We start from the raw sequence: 16688 nt of genomic DNA on the forward strand, positions 1-16688 counted from the left end.
ACACATGTTTCTACCACATACTTCAATGTCTGTAATGTCTATCATTAATTTATGTAATTCCCAACAGACGGACACTTAGATTGATTTCCACTTTGCTGTTGCAAAAAGAAAAAAAAATTCTTGCATGGAACTGAAGTCCCAGATTACTTAATGGCAGGATTCCTTGAGCCCAGGAGTTCGTAGGCCAGCTCATAGCCAGAGAGTGTTGTGTGTATATTTTTTTCCCATGCTCTTTCTTTTTCCTCTGTCCTTTCTGAGAACTGGAATTGTTACCCAACCCTTTTAACGCATGTGAGAAGTCTGCTATAGCTGGTTTGAGTTTTGATTTTTTCCCCCACATCTTTTCTTACTCTGATACTAAGAAAAATAATAGCAAACCTTAATAGTGTCATATGTTCTTCTAGCTGCCTGTCGTACCTTTCTTTAGTCCTCCATCAGCATTAGGACTGTTATCTCTGTTTTAGATACTGGAGGTAGTTAATGATCAAGGTCCCACAGCTGGTAAGAGGAAGAGCCAGGATTCCAAACCAACGTACTCTCAAAACACTAAATTATGATGCATGTTCAATTGTAGTTTGTCTCACAGTTTCCCCCAAATTAAAATAGCATCATTGTCATGTCAGATTTTTATTAGGTAAGATAATCCACATTAAATAAAATCCACTGTAGTATGCCATTTAGTGGTTTTTATACATGCTTACTATTGTACAACCATCATCATTATCTCCTATCTAAGGACATTTCCATCACCCTAGAAAGAATTTCTGTTACCATTACTCATCAGCCCTCTTATTCCTACCCTGTTTCCTGGCAACCGTACAGAAACCTTGTGTCTTTATGGCCTTGTGTATTCTGGATATTCTGTATAAGCCAAACTATGCATGTAGCTTTTTTTTTTAATGCCTGACTTCTTTCTCTTAGCATAATATTTTCAAGGTTTTCTCATGCTGTCACAGGTACTTTTTTTTTTAATTTAAAAAGCAATATAAGCTGGGCTCTAGTGGCTAGTGCCTGTAAATCTGAGTGAGATCTGAGGGGTGAGGTTTGAAACCAGTCCAGATGTAAAGTCTGTGAGACTTTAATGACCTAAAAACCAGAAGTAGAGCTGTGGCTTAAGTGATAGAGTGCTAGCCCTAAGTAAAAAGCTCAGGGATTGCTTTCAGATTCTGGTGCATGTGCGTGTGTATACACACACACAGACGCACACACACATGGAAAAAGTAATCTAATGGGCTGAGTGAGAGCTTATGCTTGTAATCCCAGTTACTCAGGAGATGGAAATGGGGAGGATTTAAAAATTGTTAGCAAGACTTCATTTCAACTAATAAACTGTGGTGTTTTCACAGCTGTAATCCTAGTTATGAGGGAGGTATAGCTCAGAAGATCTCGGTCAGAGTCTTGTCTGGGCAAAAAAACATGAGACCTATCTAAAAATCAACCTAAAGGAACAAGGGTGAGAGCCATGCCTTAAGGGCCAGAACACTTGTCAAAGACATTTGGACATTAAATAAAAACACTGGTACTGCCAAAAAAAATTAGAAAGTAATAAATGATTGTAAAACTCAAAACAATGGAAGAGAATAATGAAGAAATTTAAGATTCTCCCAAAATATAACGGGTTCATTTGGTGTGCATACTTTTTAGTTGTTTTAATTTTTATAACTATAAAAAAAGTTGTGTTTTACCTTTTTGTTTCCCTTCTTCTCTGCACTGGGGATGGCACCCCACCCTGGTTGTTATGTATTAGAAAAAAAAAATCTGCCCTTAGCTGGGCACTGTGGCTCACACCTATAATCCTAGCTACTTAGGAGGCTGAGATCCTGAGAATCATAGTGCAAAGCTAGCCTGGGCCAGGAAGTTTATGAGACTTACTTTCAATTAATTACTAGAAAACTGGAAGTGGCACAAATAGAGCTCAGGGTTGGTGCCCAGGCTTTGAGTTTAAGCACCAAAACAAAAACAAAAACAAAAACAAAACAAAACAAATCAAACCAAAACAAAAAAACCCAATACAACAACCAAAACCCAAATGAAACAAGAAAGAAAAAGAAATGGTAATGTGTCTTATCAGGAAATAGAGATTTATCAACCATTATTTTAATAATCATCAAATAGATTTGGTCTCTGGAGCTGTGAAATGGAAGTATATAGCTTTCCCAGGTTAGTGTCAGAACCTGGGATCAGAAATGGGGAGGGAGGGAGAATGCTTCACTAGTGGGCATCCTTGGTGAGCACTGGATGGATAGCTCTGTTCTTCTATGTCCTCCCTGTCACCTTGCCTGAAGCATCCTGACACTAGCACTTAGATTTGAAGGAGGTGGGTGTGGGGGTGGATTGACAGGATTCACTGTGCTTTTTGACAAAGGGTAGTTTGGCAAGTAGCGTGTGGAATGGATGACAAATATCGGAGTCAGATAATTGTGTGGCAGATGTGAGTTTCCTTTCTTTAAATATAGCTTAGAGAAGTTTTACTCATCAGTGCTCTTAGTGCATTTAAAATTTAATGCAAACTGCTTTTGGTTTTGTATGTGAAATGCTAAAATTATTTCCCCTCACATTGTGATAGTAGAAGATTAGTGCTGTAGTAGGAATATTTTATAAACAAGTTGAAAAAAATTAAATTTCTAGCTCTTCTGATTTGTTAAGACTTGATATTGAATATATTGCTTGATTTATCCTGAATTCTATTTTTAATGGATTTGTGTCCTTCATGGTGTCCCTTTGCCGGGCTGGTAGTTGAGGTCATGTTTGGGGAAAGAAAGTAGGTCTTTGTTGGGTATTGTGCCTACTTGTTCCAAACACAGTTGCTTTTGAATACATGATGTCATCTAATCATTACAATGCAAGGGAAAGAATTATTTTATGGCTGAATTCAGGTTCGGACCTTTAGAGAAAAAACTCTGTCTAGAGTGGTTTGCAATCACATTTTTTTCCCCTCTCATAACCAACATAAAAGGCAGTCTTGGTTTAAGGAATTGGGGAGGGAAAGAACTAATGATGAACTTAAAAGAGAAGGAAGATGGTAGGGACCGGGAGTTTGGCCTAGTGGAGAGCCAGGTTTGATTCCTCAGTACCACATAGAAAAAAAAAAAGTGGTGCTGTGGCTCAAATGGCAGAGCGCCAGTCTTGAGAAAGCCCAACGACAGTGCTCAGGCCCTGAATTCAAGGCCCAGGACTGGCAAAGAAAAATTAGAAAAAAAAGATGGTGAGCATAACTGGTTTGTATGTGTGAAAACAGAACCGTGAAACCTGTTGAACTTGTTTTGAGAAGGGTAGATGCATTAGAGGAAAGTAATGGGAGTGTCGTTGATTAGAATATTCTATATGCATATATGGAAATGTTAAAACCAAAATTCCCTTTGTATAATTACTAAAAATATTTATTAACATAAACCCTTGAAAAGAGAAAAAATGTTACCCATTGTTCAACTGGTGTAGCATGTTTTACTTTTTTTCCTGGTTAAGTTTTCCTTTTTTCTTCTCTCTGTGTGTTTGTGTGTAGTAGATAGGTAGATATAATAACTTGGATTATATGGCTGTGCTCCTCTACTTCATTCTACCCTTTGTATATCTACAGTAGTATGTTATATAATCAAATAAGCATGGTTTATTTTGGGAATAATCTCATCTGATTGCATTGGTGTGATTTTCCTGAAAAAGAGGACAGTTTTTTTCCCCAAATACTACTAATATCTAGGTGATGAGTCATTAAAAAAAAAATTTTTTTTGCCAGTCCTGGGGCTTGAACTCAGGGCCTGAGCACTGTCCTTGGGCTTTCTCAAGGCTAGCGTTCTGCCATTTGAGCCACAGCACCACTTCTGGCTTTTTCTATATATATGTGGTCCCGAGAAATTGAACCCTGGTCTTCGTGCATGCTAGGCAAGCACTGTACCACTAGGCCAAACTCCTGGCCCCTAAGTTTTGTTTTTTAAGAATAAGGAAAAAGTTTGAACACATCTTGTTGGGGAGTCAGTAAAAGATTAACCTAGAGAGGACTGAAATATTTCTGCATGTTTAAGACTTTATTCAATATTAATTTATTGATCTTCCTTAGTGGTTCTCTGAAGATGGGAAGGACAGGCTGAGGCAGGTGGCATGGTTTCGGTAAAGTTGGGAACACTGGGTTTGAATGCTTGAAGTTGAGAGGGAACTAGATGACTAGTGGGGCTGGGAGTTTGGCCTAGTGGTAGAGTGCTTGCCTAGTATGTACGAAGACCAGGGTTCAATTCCTCGGTACAGCATACGTAGAAAAAAAATAGTGCCTGAGTAAAGGCATTTTTATTTGTAGTAGGAGCTCTCATTTCATGAAAAAGAGAATTCTATATGTTGTCATACACAGTTTGTAACTTCATGTAACATTTTAACTTAAAAACATGTAAGTATATATTTATTAATATTTTGAAGAAGGGCCTAGAATTTTTCATTGGAGATAGTTAATTCTGGAATAAAGCATGTATAATGAACTTAAGGACTTGTGGATGTTCAGTCTCCAGGACTGGCAAAAAAAAAAAAAAAGACTAAACATTCACATAGTGATAGTGAGACCAAAGGAGATTATTGTTAGGAGAAGATCACAAGGGCTCAATATCTATGTGTATACATTCATATAAAATGATGCCTATTGCAACAAACTCAAAGAAATGGAAGCAAGAAGTTTTGTTTTTATTGTAAAATTTGTCATACTCCATCCCCCACCTTTTCCCCTTTTGTTGCTGTGTTTTTTATTTCTATACTCTCTGTCTTGTATGTACATTTATCTGAGGGGAAGAGAAAACACAGAAATGGAGGGACCAAGGGTGAACTATCAGCAGTGATACTTACTAGACACCATGTTGGAAATGAACTATGCAACTTGGGAGGGGGCGGGGTTTCAGGAGAGAGAAAAAAAAAACCTGGGAGAAAATGAGGGAGGGGCTGACACTGTTCCAAAAGAAATATACTAATTACCTGACTTAAGTAACTGTAACCCCTCTGCACATCACTTTTACAATAAAATTTACAAAAAAGAAAAGCTTTTGAAGCTGGCTGCTCTTGGCTAATATCTGTAATCTTAGCTTCTTATGAGGGCTAAGACCTGAAAATTTGGGTCCAGAACCAGCCTGAGCAGAAAGTCTATGAGACCTTTATCTTCAGTTAGCCAACAAAAAGCCAGAAGTGGAGGCATGGCTCAACTGGGTAAAGCACCAGCCTGGAGCAACAAAAGAACATGAAGCTCTGAGTTTAAGTCCTACTGTTGGCATCCCCCCCCAAAAAATTAATAATGTAAGACCCCCGACTCAGCGGGACGTCTTCCAGAAGGAGACCCTTCCCAAGGAACAACGAGGCCACGCAGTCGGATGCAAACAGCAAGAGGTTTATTTGGGTATCGGGCGCCCGGGCGACAAGTCTCCTAGAAGACTTGCGCGCCGGTTGGGGAGCGAGGGGTATATTTTATAGGCAGCTAAAGCAGGCTTACAGAAGCAGAGGCAGCATAGTTACAGGGTTTTGATTGGTCTATTATAATTTTATTACTGGAACACTGGGACTTTCTATTTTAACACATCCCTCAACCACAGGCCTGTCGTTAACCCGGTGTTACTCCATTTCTTGACCACTGATGTTGCAAAACATTTGTTCCTGTTGGTTCCTGGAACCCGGGTCAGATGTTGGCCCACAGAGTTCCTGTAATTATACCCTATTTTTATTTTAAAGCTTACACTACACTTTTTATTTCTTGGTTCAAGCCTTGCAAGATGGCATTACTACTGCTAAGCTGCCAATTATATGAAAAGGCTTTATTTTTGGGGAGGGGGATCTTTCAATAAGCTTTGAATCTTTAGATAGTTTTATTGGCCTTGAAGAAAAATGCTTCAGTTAAAAGAGAGGATGTCAGGAGTGCAGGCATTTTTATGTCTGGGGCCTCTACTTTGAAACCTAGCTTAACATGAACTCAAGAGTTGATGTATTTAGGTGCTTCCATTGAAACAGGCAGTAGCTGGGGTAAAATGGTGAGCTGGAGACTGCTGCTTATTTGACACATGACTGCTTTAGACAATCAAATGTAAACAAAGCCTTTGTTTCCATTTTTCACAGTGCTTTTCCACTGGGGATGATTTTGCCTCTGAGGGGACCTTGGGTAAAATCTGAGGACAGTTTTGGCTTGTATTCCTGGGGTGGTTATATATTGGATGCCTGGGGTATTATCCTCCCATGCACTGGTTAGTCCTGCCACCAAGAATTACTTGGCTTCTGATGTCTGTTAGTACCTAGACTGAGGAGCCTCTCATTCTACAAACCTGTTAAAAAAAAATTTACTCCCTTTTGATCTCCTTAAAGGTTAGCTGAATAGAACTATCTTCTATTTACTGCAAGAGTGACAAATCATACCACTCTGGAGAGCTGCTGGGTCTGGTGTGTTGAACTACAACCTGATTTTGGGAATGAGGCAGCTCCTGTTCCCGGGAAGCAGGGCTTCCTGCCCCTGGGGTGCATTGTTTCCCAACTTTGCGCTGTTAATGAAATTTGAGAGAGGTTTTGCAGTTTGAGAATTTAGATGATAAGCAGATTTGCATCCAGAGCTAAATATTTTTTCACTAAGCCACTCTGTTGAGTGCTTTTTTCTGTGTGTATAATATTTCTGTTTGAAGAGCTGATTCTCTCATCTATTTGGCTGAATTTCCATTTGGGACTTGAGAAGGCAGGTGTGTAATCAGGCTCATCATTGACAGGTAGCAGAGTGTCCTCTTGACTCCTGGGATTGTACAGAATACTTGAAGAGGCACAGCATTCCAGAAAATCACCCCCAGACTAGAATCCTTCTGAATGATTTGAGCCAGATCGTAGTTCTCACATTTGTCAGGAGGCAGGGCACCACAGGAAGTTACTGTACTCTTGGCAGGATTGTAAACATGGGAAATATTGTAGACAATAAAAACTTAGGAGTTCTAAGAAATGTTTACCTTAATTAAAATCACAGGCAATACCTGTCTATGGTTGAATTTCATTGAGTGCAACTTAGATAGGCATAGAATGAAACATGTCTAGTAAGCAGAGCCATCAAGATTTTGTGACTTGGGGCAGGGAGTTTGGCCTATTGGTAGAGTGCTTGCCTAGCATGCGTGAAGACCCGGGTTCGATTTCTCAGTACCACATACATAGAAAAGCTCAAGTGCTGTGGCTCAAGTGGTAGAGCTCTAGCCTTGAGGAAATCCAAAGATTTCATGATTTACCTAGACTTACCTAGTCATATAGAAATAATAAAATAATAGAAATTGTCTTCGTCTATTTCTGTAACTATAAATACTTAAAACCAGGTAATTTATAAAGAGAGTTCATTTGGCTCACATTTCAAGTCTAGAAATGGAAACTAGCTAGGAATAGAGGATTTCTGGGGAAGTGTTTCCTGCAATCTCTTTGCCAAGATGCTGTCATAATGTAGAATGCAAGAAACCTGTGTTCCTTAGCTATAGAACTTGAGGCAGTCTGAGGTGAACAGGCTCTCTGCACCCACATTCAACTGATCTCCACTGCACTGTATTTTTTCTTCCAAGCTCTCTTTTGTATATTGCATTTGTTGTCAAGACTTGTATTGCTAATAGAGAAGATATGAAAATTGCACTGCAGTGATTTTCACATAATTCAGTGGGATTGGCAACTTAGCACTTAACTTTAAGCAATGCATTTGATGCTGAGAAAGCTTAATGTGAATCTTCTAGCACAAGACCGATAAGCTTGGAGCAGGAGCAGAATCATTTCAGCACTGTGTTCTATAATGTGGGTTGTATTTGCTATGGTGGAGTAAAATATTGAAAATTGTGAAGTCTAGTAAGAGTTTGCACCTCTTTAATTTTGAGTAGGTAAATGTTCCATATATGTTTATTATATGACATTTAAGTTCACTTAAATCTTTTGAATTTAAAATTACTAGTCTAGAATGAAGTGACCAATTAAAATTTATTCTGAGTATAAAAAACTTCTGATTCTTTTTTGCCTGACCTCCTCCTTTCCCTTCCTTTTTCCTGGTTCCTTCCTCTTCTCCTTTCTCTTCCCTTCCCCCCATCCTCTTCCTTTTTCCTTTGCTCTTTTCCTTTCCCACCCAATCTCCCTCTCCTTCTTCTCTCCTCCCCCTTTTCCTTCCCTCCCTCCTTCCTTCCCACTCCCTTTCCCCCTCTCTCTATGTTTCTGTCTCTGTCTTCTGTGATGGTGATTGAATGCAGGGCTTTGTATATGCTTGGCAAGTCCTTTATATCCAGCTATATCCCTAATCTTCCTTAAACTCTTCACTAGAGACATAATCTAATACATTAAGACAAATTTTGTTTGGGAATTATGTTAAATTTTGAGTTTCATTTTGGGACAGATTCCTTTTAGGTATATGATTATATAAGATTATTTGGGGGATAGTTGGAATATTTTGTGTCGTATAGAGCTTTTTGAATATTTTATGTACTTTTTAATTTTGTTTATTAGATCATGTGAAGGGTTTGTTCTTTTCTATGTCTATGGACATTTAAGTAAAAGTCAAATACAAATATGTGTATGAAACTGTCTTCTTCTCTTGCAGAGTTAAATGTGAGAGAATCTGTTGTAAGAGTCTGTGATGAGTCTTCATGTAAATATGGAGGAGTCTGTAAAGAAGATGGAGATGGTTTGAAATGTGCATGCCAGTTTCAGGTGAGGAACCCAATCCTGTTTTAAAGTTGTAAATATTTCCCATAGTTTGTAATTCTGTATTTTTCAAATTAAAATGTGCTTTTAGTACCTTGAACTCTATAAAGAAGCTTGGTTTCCAGTGCACCTGTTCTTGTGGGTCAGATGCTGCATCTCTGTTACTTGTACTTTCCATGCTATGATCCTAGAATTAAAGAGGACAAAGTGGCAATGACAGGTTGGAAAGTGTGATGGAAGACATGTTAAGGTCCAATCCAGATATTGCACTAGAGCCTTGAAAAAAATTAATTTTTTTTTCTCCTGTTAGACTAGCTCTTTTTCTCTTCCACTCTCATTTCTTGCTCACATCTCTTAGATTATGACTGGGTTGGAACTTTGGGAAACATCAGGGTGAAAGATGGACTAGAAAGTGGAAGCTTCAACTAAAGAGCATGGACGTCTTTATCCTACCAGTGTTGAGTTATTTGATTCTCTGAGAAAGTAACAGAAAGGAAGTGTGTTATCCAGTTCTTTTTTGTTTGCGTGTTAGTGATGAACTTAGAATTTGGCTTCTTACAAAGGTGATTCTTGATTAATAATTTAAGGTGAGATAAAGAACTAGAATTCTTTGATCTTGCTCTAAATGTACCTGCCACCTTGGATTTTGTGGAGAGAGAAAGGAATCAGAAGTTAGTAATAAAAAAAAGAAGTAGTATTTTCCAGTAACTCCTTGATCTTATGTGACTTTCTATATAATGCTCAAAACACTTTCTTCCTATTCGTATTCCATTTGAAAAGAGAAGGCACTTTTCATTCCTTTTCTTAAAATATGGTAATGAGAAAAGATATATGACACCTCTTTGAAAACCATAAGCCATCATGGTTCTTATTTTCGTGAGAAGAAATGGCCATTTTATGAATTAGAGGGAAGGTAAGTAGGGTTAATACTTTTGTCCATCCAGCCAAAGAATGTCTTCATGGTAGAAATTTTATATTCAGTTAAAACTTACGGGAAGAAGTTTTTTGGGGGGCATTTCCAAAATAACTACACTCACTGAGGGTGCTTCAGGCTGGCTTCAGATCTTTTCTGCCTGTTGGGTGGCTACACCAGTGCCCTTCCATAGGTTTCCTCACAGCATGGAAGCTGACTCTATCCTTGGGATAAGTCGCTGATAATTCAGACTCTTTTTCCCCTGGAAAACATCATTCTCTCTGGATGCTTTCAAGATGTTGGTGTCTTTACTTTGTGCCAAAAAACAAACAAACAAAAAAAGCAATGAAGTGCTTAGGTTTGGTTTTATCTTACTTGGCATTGGCTGATCTGACATCTTTAAATTTATGTTGTTCATTAACATGAGTTAATGGTCATTGTTTCTTAGTGTATTTTCTCTCAGTTTTCTGTTCTAATGCAGGAATTTTACTAAACTTCTGCACGTTAGACTATTCCATACTGGGTCTCTTGTCCATTTTTTCCCCCCTCCAGTTTTTTCTTTCTGTTTTTCACATTATTTTGTAGATCAGTCCTCCAGGTTCAGCAACTTTTTAGTCATTTTTGGAGTAACATATAGAGGGGTTACAGTTAAATTTGTCAAATAGTGGGTATATTACTTCTTGAATATTGATACCCCTTCTCATGTTTTTCTTCCATTCTCCCTCCCTCTACCCCCTCCCAATCATCTTGTTTTCCCCCTTCCCTTCCCTATTTCAAACAATCAAACATATATACAATTACCAGGTAACAAAATCAGATACAGTAACAACATGAGATACATCATAAGAGGAAAACAAAAGAGAAAAGAATTTGTTCTTTTTCATATTTTCTTTTTGGTTTGTGTTAATTGGTAATATGTATATATATATATGTGATTATGTGTGCATACTGTATATAGTATTTGAATACATACTGTGCTTATGTGCGTTTTATGTCCTTTAACTCAGTAACTCCTAGGAGAAACCCCTATTTTGATGTGTTTTTGGAAAGAGTAATGTATGCCTATATTTGAACAATGGAAACAACAAAAAAAGTTTTTCTTACAATTGAAACTATCAGTTGCTTTTTTTTTGCCAGTCCTGGGCTTGAGCGCAGGGCCTGAGCCCTGTCCTCGGACTTTCTCAAGGCTAGAGCTCTACCACTTGAAGCCTCAGCACCATTTCCAGCTTTTGTCTATGTATGTGGTACCAAGGAATCGAACCTGGGTCTTCGTGCATGCTAGGCAAGCACTTTAACCACTAGGCCAAACTCCCGGCCCCTCAGTTGCTTTTTTTTGAAGACAGTATTTGTTTCTGTTTCTATTTTCTTCTAAAATATTCTGTGTGTGTATCTTAGGAATATAAATCTCTTAATGATATTTACTTTAGGGATTGCTACTTCTCAGTTTATATAGGTGCAAATAAAAGAATTCTGTAGAGGAGGGCTGGGGAGTTTGGCCTAGTGGTAGAATGCTTGCACAGCATGCATGAAGACCCAAGTTCCGTTCCTCAGTACTACATACAAAGAAAAAAGCCAGAAGTGGTGCTGGGGCTCAAGTGGTAGAGCTCTAGCCTTGAGAAAGCGCAAGGACGGTGCTCAGGTCCTGAGCCTTTAAGCCTCAGGACTGACAAAAAAGAAATTCTGTAGAGAAAAAGATATTATACTTTCATTATTTTAAAAATCATTTGCTCTGATTTTTTTTTTTTTTTTGAGACTGTGGCTCACTGTGTAGCCTAGGCTGGCCTTTAGCTTGAGATTGTCTTGCCTCCACCTCCTGAGTAGTAGGAGGGATTGCAGATATATACTATCATGCCTTGTTGGCAATGTTTGATCTATTTGGTGGTACTGGGGTTTGAAGTCATAGTAGTATTGACATTTGAATGGAAGGCCTTATTCTTGTTAGGTAAGCACTATACCCTTTGAGCCATGTCCCCATCCCTTTTTTTTTTTTGCTTTAGATACTTTTTAGATAGGCATGCGTGCTCCCCCACCCCCCTCTCTCTTTCCCTGTGCTGGCTTTAGTTCATGATTGTCTAATTATTCTTCCTGATGACCTGGGATCGTAGGGCTCGAAAAAAAATAATTTTTTGACACAAATAAGTGTTAAAGTTTTGCATTATATTTATCTGTGTCTGTCTATATGATTGTACTTTATTCTTTGAATGTCTTTTTCCTGAAAACTCTTAAGATTGTAAAGAAAATAGTCATTTTAACATATTCAGAAGCTAGAAAATCCTCTTGTGAGCTGCCTGAATCCTTTCTGTGCTTACTCTATCACAAATCAGGAAAAGGAATAGAAGGAACTGAGATCTGCAGACATTTGCTTTATGTGGTGTGTTAGAATAGATGCTAAGGTTGTGAAGATGTTTAAAGACAGGCTCCTTGCCTGATTTGGGCAAACTGCCTTAGGGCTTACATCATGATTTGATCTCTCTGTCCAGGAAATCTTCCTTGGACTACTCTGCCTTCCCATAAGCTTATAAATCAGTTCCAATTGGACCCAGGTTATTTTGCCAGCTTAGGAACAATAACTGCATACACACATTAAATGCCTTGCTCCTTTGTATACCGTAGCAGTGTTTTTCAACTTGTTTTCAGAGAGTTGTTGATGATTCAGCATGTTTTCAGGGCTGGTAACAGGATTTAAATACATTTTAACAGGTAACAGGACTTCATATAAAAGTCTAAAATGGTATTTTTAGTCTACTAACAGGGCAAGTTGCTTGCCACACTTAAAAACAAAGCCACTTTTCATTAATTTTGTACTGTGGAAATGATAAATACTTTAGATTTCTGTTAAAAGTTAATGCCTATACCCCTGTGTTCTTTCTTCTTTTTTCCCTGTAGTATGTGAATTTCTTCTTGAATTTACCATGGTCTGTCTTGCCAGATGCTGGTATCCTCTTGGTGTAGATCTTTGCATTCCACAAACACAGAACCAGCAATAGGACAAACACACACACACACACACACACACACACACACACACACACACACACACACGTACGCACGCACATGTGCACGCAGACGTGTGAGTGAAAGAGACTTAATACAGGGAATAGCTTATTTGGTTGTATAGAGTCTGAGAAGTGCCACAGTTTCAATTGCATGTTGAAAGCCCAGGGAATCCAGTGATATGAGACTTTGCTCAAGACTAATGGCTGAGGACCAGAAGACAGATGGATCAGCTCAAGTAGTCAGTAGAGAAAATTCTCTCTTCCTCTGCCTTTTTGTTCTTTAGAAGTCCTCAAAAGGGGGCTGGGAGTTTGGCCTAGTGGTAGAGTGCTTGTCTAGCATGCACAAAGACCCAGCTTTGATTACTCAGTATCACATACATATAAAAAGCCAGAGATGGTGCTGTGGTTCATATGGTAGAGCTCTAGCCTTGAGAAAGCCCAAGGACAGTGCTCTGATCCTGAGTGCAAGCCCTGAGACTGGCAAAAGAAAATGCCCAATACATTGGACACTACTCTTCCACATTGGGAGGGCAGTCTGCTTAACTTGGTCAGCTAGATCAAATCTTCGTCACATCTAGAAATAACCTCACAGACACATCTGGAAATAGCTTTTTTTTTTTTTTTTTTTTGCTTGACTCAGGGCCTGGGCACTGTCCTTGGACACTTTTTGCGCAAGGCTAGAGCTCTGCCACTCGAGCCACAACACCGCTCCTGTATATGTGGTACCGAGGAATTGAATCTGGGTCTTTGTGCATGCTAGGCGAGCACTCTGTTTCTAAGCTAAGCTCCCAGCTCAATGGAAAGGTTCTACAATTTGAGCCATGCCTCCAGCCTGCTTTTTGTTGGTTTATTTGGAATTTGAATCTTGTGTACAACTGTGATCCTCCAGGTCTCAGCCTACTTTGTAGTTAGGAATATAGGCATGAACCACTATCTCTTAGCTCCAGGTACATTAATAAATGTGTAATTCTAGATAAAAATGACATTTTATTTTAAACCCTTGAAATACAATGTTAAAAAAGCTAAACCAACTTTGAGTATATAGAGATGTCTACCTAATTGAAAAAAAACCTTTTTTTTTTTTTTTTTTCTGCCAGTTCTGGGCTTGAATTCAGGACTTAGTGCTCTTGCTTGGCCTTTTTGGTCATAGCTAGCTGTCGGCTACTTGAAACATGCCTCTGCTTCCAGATTTTGCTAGTTATTTAGAGATTATGGATTTGCTTGTCCAGGTTAGCTTTACCCTTTGATTCTCAGATGTCATCTTCAGTAGCTAGGATTCTAGTCTGGCCCTGATCTCAGTCCTCCTGTTGGCTCTCTGAGTGGTGAGATTATAGGCAGGTACTACCATGCCCAGCTGATTTTTTTAAATTAAAATTTTGTAAGTTAAAAATAACATTTCATTTTTAGTAGATAACCCTGATTGCTAATGAAGGTCAATCATTTTTATGTATTAAGTTGCTGTTTGTAATTTTTATGTAAATTATGTTTTTGGTCTTTAAAAATTGATTTGTATTTACCTTTTTAAAAGTAATGATAATATGTTGTAGCATATTATAACATTTCCCAAGATTTTAAAACTTTAGTCATACTGATGTACTAATTTTTCTTTGATGGTATTCTGGGGTTTGATTTTTTAGCGGGTCACTCTTGCTAGGCAGATGCTTTACTACAGAATCTCTCCTCCAGCTCTTTTTCTACACTATTTTGAGATAGATACATTTGGACTTTGTTCCACCTATTTAGACTTCCAGAATGACAAACACTTACTACCTTGCCCAACTGCTGAGTAAGCATTCTCACAAACGTATGCTGGCCTTAAATAGAAATTCTCTCCATCTCAGCTTCTAAGTAGTTAGGCTTACAGGCGTGAGCCACTAGCATTGGACTTGTTATATAGAAAGTTTTAAAGTTCTTTAAGTATATGGGCACCCTGACATTTCTCAAACCCCGAGCCATCTTTTCCTCTTTATTTGTCCTATTTCAATTCATCCTTCAGGCTCAGTTCACATTCTTCTTTGTCTGAGGAGGCTTTCCTTGAACATTCTAGCTCATGATACTAGATGCCAGGTACTGTACTTACTGTGTATTCTCTTGATTTGGAACATTTTTTAGCTTACAATTTGTTTTCTAGTCTAACAAGGTTATAAGATCTCAGAGAACAAAGATCTCTTACATTTCTTTGTGTCTCTTATAACATTTACTTTGGGACTAATATAAGTATTGAATAAATGAATTTTGATGCTAGTAAGTGTTCTTTACAAATATTGTTAAGAACTTTCCTTACCTTCTCAAATGAGTTTTCATAGCAGGCCAAATAAAGTAGATAGTGTAGGGATCTTCAGTCTCATTCTTATGGATAGTTGGCAGTTATTTTCATTATGAATATGGAAGAAGGTATGAAGAAGTAACTAGAGTCATTTTTCTTCAAAACCAAATAAAAGAACAACCTATTCAGTAGAATAGTAGAAGAGTGTCATAATACTATGGTTTTGCTTTCATGAATGTAAAATAAACTATTAATATTCATGCCTAGTTCTGAGAGTTTATTTTTATTTCTTTTTTTGCAGTGCCATACAAATTATATTCCTGTCTGTGGATCAAACGGGGACACGTACCAAAATGAATGCTTTCTCAGAAGAGCTGCTTGTAAGCACCAGAAAGAGATAACAGCAGTGGCAACAGGACCGTGCTACTCAGGTGTGTATCATGTACTTCCAAACACATGGGAGAAATGGCTCCACCGTCTTTTCCAAAAGGAAGGCTTCATCCAGCCAGAGCTAAATTCCCTAAATTACAGCATGGGTTGGGGGTGATTGTGGAAGGGATTAGTGAGTTTTTTTCCTTTTGAATTTCATATTTCTTATTGCTGTTTTTTAACATCGTTGGCTTTATACTGATTGTGTACGCCCCTTTTCTGATCTTTGTATGTCTTTTGTACTGTGGCTTGAAGATTAGACAGATAAAATTTAGAATGGAATCTGGGTACTGGTGGTTCTTGTCTATAATCCTTGCTACTTAGAATACAGAGGCAGCCCAGGCAGGGAAGTCTTTGAGACTCTTATTTCCAATTAACTACCAGAAAACCAAGTGGCACTGTGGCTCAAAGTGGTAGAGTGCTAACCTTGAAAGAGCACCCAGGTTCCAAGTTCAAGCCCCATGACCGACCAAAAATTTAAAAAAAAAAAAAAATGAGAGTTAGAGTGGAGAATGGCATGGGTCATCATGTCTAATTTTTTTTTTGAGAGATCAAATTGGAAATCTTTATTAGAAAGCCAGTGACTGTGTATGGACATATGTCCCCCCCAAAAGTCTCAGCCCATGTCTAATTTTTCTGTTTTCTTTTTGGAAAGATGAGGAAAATCTCTGGAAATTGGGATCATTTTTATTTATTTCATTTGTTTTTCTTTTCAAATTCTCCTTTTGTCTCTTCTACCCTATTATGTCATAAGCTGTCTGTATTTTGTTTCTACTCTCTGAGCTAGTCGTAGTTGGTTTGGGCAGGTGTTAATGCTAATTTCCATTATTGTATTTTATTTTATTTTTTGCCATCATGGGACTCAGAGCCTAGGCACTGCCTTTGAGCCTTTTTTTGCTCACCAACAGCACTATACCACTTGGAGCCACTGTGTCACTTTTGGTTTTCTGGTGTTTTTCTTTTCTTTTTGCTAGTCCTGGGCCTTGAACTCAGGGCCTTAGCACTGTCCTTGGGCTTTCTCAAGGCTAGAGCTCTACCACTTGAGTCATAGCACCACTTCCAGCTTTTTTCTATGTATATGGTACTGAGGAACTGAACTCAGGTCTTTGTGCATGCGAGGCAAGCATTCTACCACTAGGCCAAACTCCTGGCTCCCTTCTGGTGTTTTTCTGTTAGAGATATGAGTCTCACAGCTTTTCCTTCTGGGGTTGGCTTTGAACTGCTATCTTTAGATCTCAGCCTCCTGAGTAGTTAGGATTACAAGCATGAGCTACCTGTTTCTGGCGAATGCTAGATTTTTACTTGTGTTTGTGTTTGAAGGTAGAGATATGTGGGATGTGGTATTATTATTAGTCACAGAGCTTGAACTCAGGGCCTTGGTACTAGCTCTGAGCTTGTTTTGCTCAAGGCTAGTGCTTTACTACTTTGAGTGAGCTTC

The 16688-nt window shown here is 38.4% G+C and overlaps 1 protein-coding gene across 2 annotated transcripts in view; it reads left to right on the forward strand.

Annotated features, from left to right (window-relative positions):
* Positions 1 to 16688, forward strand: part of LOC150065692 (myb/SANT-like DNA-binding domain-containing protein 3) — a 129562-nt gene that overhangs the window by 68944 nt on the left and 43930 nt on the right. For both annotated transcript variants that reach the window (XM_090330334.1, XM_090330335.1), the window contains 2 exons: positions 8543 to 8652; positions 15123 to 15252. In XM_090330334.1, coding sequence (XP_090186460.1) covers positions 8543 to 8652; positions 15123 to 15252 — 240 coding nt within the window. The remainder of the gene's footprint in view (positions 1 to 8542; positions 8653 to 15122; positions 15253 to 16688) is intronic.

Source organism: Megascapheus bottae, chromosome 3 (genome assembly GCF_031878675.1).
Source record: "Megascapheus bottae isolate mThoBot1 chromosome 3, mThoBot2.hap1, whole genome shotgun sequence".
Classification (NCBI taxonomy): Eukaryota; Metazoa; Chordata; class Mammalia; order Rodentia; family Geomyidae; genus Megascapheus; species Megascapheus bottae.